This window comes from Marmota flaviventris, chromosome 2 (assembly GCF_047511675.1).
Source record: "Marmota flaviventris isolate mMarFla1 chromosome 2, mMarFla1.hap1, whole genome shotgun sequence".
In the NCBI taxonomy this organism is placed as follows: Eukaryota; Metazoa; Chordata; class Mammalia; order Rodentia; family Sciuridae; genus Marmota; species Marmota flaviventris.
This window is the reverse complement of record NC_092499.1, coordinates 198,776,216-198,784,061: the sequence shown is the minus strand read 5'-3', so window position 1 is coordinate 198,784,061 and position 7,846 is coordinate 198,776,216. Positions and strand designations below refer to the sequence as shown.

General features: G+C 42.2%; 1 protein-coding gene across 1 annotated transcript; it reads right to left on the bottom strand.

Annotated features, from left to right (window-relative positions):
* Positions 1–1,075: 1,075 nt before the first annotated feature.
* Positions 1,076–7,155, bottom strand: LOC139704644 (zinc finger protein 157-like). The gene is made up of 3 exons (XM_071607441.1): positions 6,978–7,155; positions 6,509–6,614; positions 1,076–2,183 (listed from the first exon to the last, which is right to left on the bottom strand). The coding sequence occupies exons 1-3, from the start codon at positions 7,153–7,155 to the stop codon at positions 1,076–1,078; spliced, it is 1,392 nt and encodes a 463-aa protein (XP_071463542.1).
* Positions 7,156–7,846: the final 691 nt, after the last annotated feature.

Sequence of the window (7,846 nt, the reverse complement as noted above, 5' to 3'; positions counted from 1 at the left end):
AACCACTGAGTCACATCCCAGCCCTATTTTATATTTTATTTAGAGACAGGGTCTCACTGAGTTGCTTAGCGCCTTGCTTTTGATGAGGCTGGCTTTGAACTCGCAATCTTTCTGCCTCAGCCTCCCAAAGCCACTGGAATTATAGGTGTGTGCCATCGTGCCCAGCATAGGAGTAGATGGACATTTTTTTAAAAAGATAAATTTTTGCCATCCTTTAACTTTCAAACTCCATCAACTGGTTTTAGATACAGTAGTTTTTGTAGATCATACATTGGTCTGAGTATTTTACTTTATTTTTTGGGAAGAGGAATTTAATTCAGGGGCAGTATACCACTGAGCCACATCCCCATCCTGTTTTATTTTTTATTTTGAGACAGGGTCTTGCTAAGTTGCTAAGGGTCTCACTAAATTGCAATCCTTCCATCTCTGCTTCCTGAGCCACTGGGATTACAGATGTGCACCACCATGCCTGGCAGACTTAGCTTTCTAAATCATCATTAAACTACTTCTGACTTCTATGTGGCAGTTCAATTTATTCTTATTATTTGTGATAACTTATGTTTGGTTTCTTTTCAGTTTTCCTTCTTGAGGTCATTACACTTTGTTTTTGTTTCTTTTTCACCTACTTTGCTTTTTCTATCTTCATCAGTGTCCACTTTATTATTTTAAAAACCTAAGAGAAATCTCATTAGGAAACAAAGGGAAAACACAATGAAGAAAATCGAGAATGCTAGCCAGAAGGATTCTATTTAATGCTGATATAGCAATGACTTAAATGATTTATGTGTTTACAAAAGGCCCATGATTCATTTTTCTATTAAGAATAGACTATTTTCTGTAATAAGTTTGATATTACCTCTGAAATCTGACTTCTGGTTAAATAACATTTCTACTAGGACGTTTTAATCCATACGCCTTAAAATTATAAATTTTCTTCAACAATTTTAAATACATATTCAAACGTTCTTATGATTTTACTCCTATAGGAATTCTCTGGTTCCCATTGGTTTTATTTGTGAAGACTTTCCTACTTGTGGTGACATGTCAGGGTTTTGCCTTCAGGTCCTACTGATGTTCAGTGAGTTTGGCTTGTGACTGTAGGTTTCTCCACATGGAGGGTGTTGATAGGAGTTTTCTTCTTGTGTGTTTTCCTTTGATGTTTGGTGAGGGCTGACCTCTGGCTGAAGGTTTTTCTACATTCGTTGCATTCATAGGGTTTTTCCCCTGTGTGAATTCTCTGATGCTTTGTGAGGGCTGACTTTTCATAGAAGGTTTTCCCACACTCAGGGCATCTGTAGGGCTTTTCTCCTGTATGAGTTCTCTGATGCACTACAAGGTTGGATTTCACACAGAAAGATCTCGAGCATTCGTTGCACTTGTAGGGTTTCTCTCCAGTGTGGGTCCTCTGATGTTGGGTCAGGTTGGATTTCACACAGAAGGTCTTCCCACACTCATTGCATTTGTATGGTTTCTCTCCTGTGTGAGTTCTCTGATGCACTGTGAGGGCTGATTTCTGGCAGAAGGATTTCCCACATTCACTGCATTCATACGGCTTCTCTCCTGTGTGAGTTCTCTGATGTTCAGTGAGGTTGGACTTCACAAAGAAGGATTTCCCACATTCATTGCACTCATAGGGCTTTTTCCCTGTGTGTGTGCTCTGATGTTGAGTAAGGCTCGATTTCTTACGGAAGCTTTCCCCACATTTACCACAGTCATAAGTTCTCTCTCCTTTGCGACCGCTCCGATTTTCAGTGAGGTGTGACTTCCCACTTACGGCTCTTCCACTTTTCTTACTCTCATGAGGTTTTTTCTCCAAGGTCATTTTCTGATGTTGAATGTATATTGACTTCTTGGGGGAGGTTTTTTCACATTTATCACCTTTGTCGTTATCCTCTCTGGTGGTGTCTCTCTGATTTAGAGTGAGGTGGGATTTCCTCTCCAAGGCTCTCTTCCTATCATCACGCTGGCTTGGTTCTGTGGTGTGAGTTCGCTGATGCTTAGTGAGGCATGATTTTTCATGAAAGGATTCCCCACACTCCGTACAACCATAGATCTTCTCTCCTGCATGAGTTTTCTCATCTTGACTGTGGTATGACTTCCTTAAGTCTTCCTCACTTTTGTGACACTCATTAGTATTTTCTCCTGGGCGCATTCTCTGACATTGGGTGAGGTTTGATTTCTTGCTAAAGGATTTCCCCAATTTACTACATCCAACATGCTTCTCCTGTATGTTGATTCTTTGATGTGCATCTTTTGGCTTTTCGCATGACAATTTCCCACTTTTCCTTAATTCATGTAGTTTCCTTTCCCCAAGGATCCTCATATCAGAATTGACCTTTAACTTTTGGTTGAAGGTTCGTCTGTATTTGTCACCTTTAGAGGATGTCTCTCCTGTGTGAGCTTTCTCACATGTAACCAAGGGTGTCTTCCTACGAGAGGACTGCCTACAATCATCATGTTCGAGAGGTTGTTCTGGAGATGAACTGTTCTGAATACAGTCCTCATGAGGACTGTGGGGTCTCTTCCTCTGATCATTTCCATGGGGCCTGCTCCTTGTACGCATATTCTCCTGCTTTGTATCAAGGGTCCTACATTCACTGAAATCAGGAGACTTTTTTCTTAAATGGTTTCTATTGCTAATAATTAATTCTGAAACACTTTTTAAGCTTGTTCCAAATGAGTCACAGTTATGAGACGTTTTTCCCGAGGGCACTAGGTTCGTGGTCATCTCTACTGTTTCTTTTAAGATCTTCCTTCCCTCCTTGGGGAGTGTTTTGTTGTGGATAAATCCAGCTGGTCTTGAATATTTGTCTTCATTTTCTTGGCTTTCTTTCATGTTATTGGCTCGCTGGACTTCTAGAAATATGAAAAATTAACCATACATTATACATCTTGGCACCTGTCTGAAGGAAAGGGCTTGTACACAGTGCCCCTGTGCCGAGATGATTCTTGGGTTTCAGGCAGTCTCCTAGGTGGACAATAGTCCTAAAGCAAATGTTTCTTCTAGTCTTTTGGGTTATATGCAAACAAAGCCAAAGCCACATACTATACTAGAAAAAGAGAGAAAGCTGAAAAAAACATAAGTAGCTTTGGATTGTTATAAACATGACCTCAAAATGGGTAGAGAACTTGAAATAAACACAAGAAATGGTGAACTGGGAACAAAGGATGTCAAGAACATGATTGGTCCAAGGATGGAGGACATTCAAAACATGAGGTAGAGAAGGGGAACCCTGAACAGGAGGCAGGGAGGAAGAGGGTGCCCAAGGGAAACAGCAGAGCAAGGAACAGGCTTGTAGAAGATCCTGATTTCTCTTCCTTTCTACAATAATCACCACAGGAGCATCCTTAATCCATTCTATGTGCTTCCCATCTCTCTCCCCTTCCCAGACTGCACACCAATCCCAACTAAAGTTATGAAGTCACTCACATCCTCAGGTCTAAAGGTCAATCCTATAGTTCAGGCCCTATGTCTCTATACAGCTATGATACGGGAAACAATGTCCAATAAATATTAAAATGGATAAGAGGACAAGCCATGACTATAGCAGGATCCAATCCCCTCCATATTCTGACGAGTGGCACTATCATTCAGTTCTACCAGAGTTAATCAATAGTTATCCATCCTGGTGAAAACTCTACTTTCCCTCTTTCAACCCACTGACTGACTTTACCAACTGGTGGTGATCTGTCACACACTGAATTTTTAAATAGACTTTATTTTTTTTAGCATGGTAAAGTGGAATGGAGAGTACTGTCAGTTCCTGCATGTGCCCCATTCCCACATTTGCACAACCTCCCCAACATCAACATCTTCTACAAGAGTGGGTTTTTCCCCTGTGTGAATTCGTTGATGCCCATTACTAACACTCATAGTTCACAGTTTACCTTAAGGATCACTCTTCGTGTTGTACATTCTGTGGGTTGGGACAGACGTATAATGAGAAGTATCCACCATTATAGTATCATACGGAATAGTTTCACTAAAAATTCTCCATGAATGAATCCTGTTCATCCCTCTCCCAGCCCCTGCAACCACTGATCCTTTTACTCAATAGCTTTGTCTTGTCCAGAATGTCGGACAGTTGGAACCATACAGTGTGTAGCCGTTATGGACTGTCTTCATTCACTTCTTGGTAAGTGTTTCAGGTTTTCCCATGTCCTTTGATGGCTTGATAGCTTGTTTTGCTTTAGTGCTGAATAGTTCTATTGTCTAGATGTACTATGTTTCTTTATCCATCCATCTACTTAAGGACAACTTGGTTGCTCCCAAGTTTTGGTGATTATGAATCAAGCTTCTTTATACACCCATGTGCTGGTTTTTGTAATATAAATCTCAACTCCTAACATTTAATGCTATTTTAATGTTTTCCTCTATTGCCCCTCTTTCCTGTGATAACTAAGCTCTTGGTTATTGGATGTGGCCCAGGGCCCTCTATTTACCTTTGTCTTTCTTTGTTGTAAACAATTTAGCTGAGGGTGATTATTATTATCTTCTGTTACTAACATTTTATGAAATAACATTAACTGTATGCTTAAAAACATTTGACTTGGGACTGGGGTTGTGGCTCAGTGGAAGAGCATTCACCTAGCACATGCAAGGCACTGGGTTCTATCCTCAGCACCCACCACATAAAAATAAATAAGTAAAATGAAGGTATGTGTCCAACTACAACTAAAAAAAATTTTTTTAAAAGTCTGGCTTTTCTGCAATAGATAAAACAAATAGAAGTCAATATCCCAACAAAGAATGTGACATTAGATTTTTATGCTTAGATTTTAAACTAGATTCTTACACCTAAATTCACGATACATGCTCATGTGCTTATCCCACAAGTCTACAATGCTGTCAGCTCCTATCAGATCAGGCTAATTCCATAAATTGTTGATTTCCAACTACAAACCTACCTCCATCTTTTCCCTTTATTTGGTACATGTTCTGTCCTCTACTTGGAAGCCAGATATCCTTCAGGACAATGCTACTACCCACTGCTTAAAAAACATCCTCACCCCTTTAAGTTCCATTTGTAGTCAAATTTGCATATAAAACTGTCTTCAGAATATATTCTACCATTATTTTCCAGAGTGCTCTATGCATAGTTTTTTTCTCTCTACATCTTCCCAACTTCCATTGCTTTGGCAGCTTTTCCACATTATCATCATCGTTATTTTTACTTTGAGACTTCAGCAGCCTCCAGTCTCCCGTGAAGGTGGAGATGGAGATGACATTGTGTTTTCCTGTTCCTTGTGGCTTCTGGGTGAGGTGAAGAAGGGACGCCTGCTGACGTTACACCCCTGCCTCTGCAGTGGAACTCACTCCTTGCTTCTCGACTCTCTGTCCATGTGGCTTCTGGACACCACTCTGACTCTCCACCTTCATCCTGGATGGATGGGCCTTCTCAGGCTCTCTTGCTAGAGTCCTGTGTCCTCTTGACCTTCAAAGGCTGTGCTTAAAGTGTTGCCCTTGGCCTGTTCTCTCACCTGTGATCTCACCCAGGAAAACTGAAATCTTCAGCAGGACCAGAAGCCTTCCCCAGCTCCCTCTGTCACTCTCTGCTCCTTCTCCTCACTCCACCTGCTCGGTCCCAGGGCTTCCTTGTTGCTTTCTCAAGGACACTTTTGTATCAGAGGCTTGGCCCCTGCTGTCCCTCTGGTCTGGAAATCTCTCTGACCACCCCTGGTTCACTCAAACCCTCCATTCAAGACCCATCCCACTGTTCCTATTCAAATATCCACCTCCTCTAAAAGGTCTCCCTGGCCTCCCTTTCTAAAAGGCCCTATCAGACTCCACGTTCTTCATCTGACTTTAGTTTTTCATACTGCTGATGACTGTCTACCCTATTATATATTTATCTGCTAACTAGACAATTTTTTTTTGGTACCAGAGACAGAACCCAGTGATCCTTATCCACTGAGGCACATCTCCAGCCCTTTTTACTATTTTCTTTAGAGACACAGTCTTGCTGAGTTGCTTTAGGAACTTGCTAAGTTGCTGAGGCTGGCTTTGAACTCATTATCCTCCTGCCTCAGCCTCCAGAGCAATGGGATTACAGGTGTGTGCCACCGTGCCTGGTGCTAACTGGACCTCTTCATAGAAGTAGAGCATTTGCTTCTGTGTCCCCGAGGCTTAGAATGTGATCAGTGCACAGCACATGCTTGTTAAACATATGTTCAATAAAGGAAAAAATGAATTCATGCACACTGACCAGTGTTTGGCACAGGAGGAAGGTGAAGAGGAAGGAAAACAGAAATAAAGATGTAGAATGAAGAAAGCAGAAATGAGGTTCTATAAACACCAAGTGAATCTTTCTCTAAAAACCAAACAGGAAACAAAGAACACGCCTGAGAGTGATGTTAGGAGGGCCCATGATGTGTAAGGTATGTGGTCACCTCTTTACTCACTTCTAAACATCGACAGCCTCCGACAGATTTCCAAAACACCTTTCAAAGCTACGAAGCCCCAAACTGGCCACCCAGGATCTAATTCTCCAGCTTCTTTCCATCTGACCTCAACTCACCAGCGTGGCCGTGACTTGGCACTTCCCTCTTTAGTATCCACGGCTCTTCTCCTCGTTCCAACTTGCATATCAGCTCAGGTTTGGTCACACAGTGTCCTGTGATGGGAAATGACATGAGACTTGGCAATGCTGCTTAGGGTTCAGGCCCTTTGAAGGACAGAAGGGAGAGGCACATGTTACCAGTGTCTGGCCGTGTTCTATCACAGCCAGTGGCTAAGCCTCTGCCTGGGGGTGGGGGGGCATCTGTCACCTGTCACAGCTTGGGCCAGTGGCTAAGTTCCCTCCCTGCGGGGCTGCGCATCTGGTGAAAAAACCTTTTATCAGGGAAGTGAAAACAGAATATTCTTTCGAGTGTCATAGAACCAACAATCTCAGCATCAGACTTATCACCGTCTACGATAATTTGGCTCCCAAGATAGGAAGTGCATGCTGCCGGGGCTGCGTGGCAGCCGGGCTCACCCAGTGACTCCAGGTGCCTGTAGTTCTCCAGCATCACGTCCCTGTACAGACATCTCTGCGCAGGGTCCAGAAGCTGCCACTCCTTCTGGGTGAAGTCCACAGACACGTCCTCAAACAACACGGGTCCCTGCAACAGTCCAGGCCTGTTCAGTCTCAAGAACTCAGGAGCACACGACATGGGAAATACTGCTGTGTTCGCTCCACCAGGAAGAGTCACAACTGTTGTCTAACCCTGCCTTCCCTCGTGTTCCAGTTTGTGGGAGAAGCAGAAATCATAACAGAAACACTGGGCCTTTACCCTTATTTATAAATTCATTGATAACTTCATAAAACAATTTGAACTTCCTCTGCATGTCTGCATCTGTTCTGGCTGCAGAAAACACTATGAAAAATGAGACACTGGTCCTGTTTTTAAGGATCTTAAGACTGATGAGAACAGTTTCTATCCACATATTCATGTGCAGTAATAAATAATATGAGATGTGGAAAAAATGTGAGGTCAATCTAGACTGAGGCCAGAAAGAGGGAGGGAAGTTAATTTTCCTTCATGAAGGAGACCAGGATTTGGGTTTTGTGTGAACATGGGCAGTAACATAAGAAAAGGCACAGACAACATTAAAATCGTACCTGAAGTTGAGGGGATTAAAAATATCATAAAAGAAGAAGGTTAGGAACTGGGTGAGATGAAGAAATATGGAAGTATCAGTGGTCAGACAGAAATTTTGGACTTTCTCCTACAGACCAGAGATGGCCAAAATATTTAGTTATCCATCAGCAAAAATTCCTTAGCATCCTTCAGAGTATTTGAAAATTATGTATGTATGCAATTTTTAAGCCGTTCTTGTAAAGGTTGACAACTTTCTTGATTT

What these genes read in the sequence shown, in the direction of transcription:
- LOC139704644 (XM_071607441.1), bottom strand. Translation starts at nt 7,155, where the DNA reads ATGTCGTGTGCTCCTGAGTTCTTGAGACTGAACAGGCCTGGACTGTTG. An exon ending in CAGGCACCTGGAGTCACTGG is followed by an intron (nt 6,615 to 6,977) that starts GTGAGCCCGGCT and finishes TTCCCATCACAG; the next exon opens with GACACTGTGTGACCAAACCT. An exon ending in GGCCACGCTGGTGAGTTGAG is followed by an intron (nt 2,184 to 6,508) that starts GTCAGATGGAAA and finishes GAAATCCTTTAG; the next exon opens with CAAGAAATCAAACCTCACCC.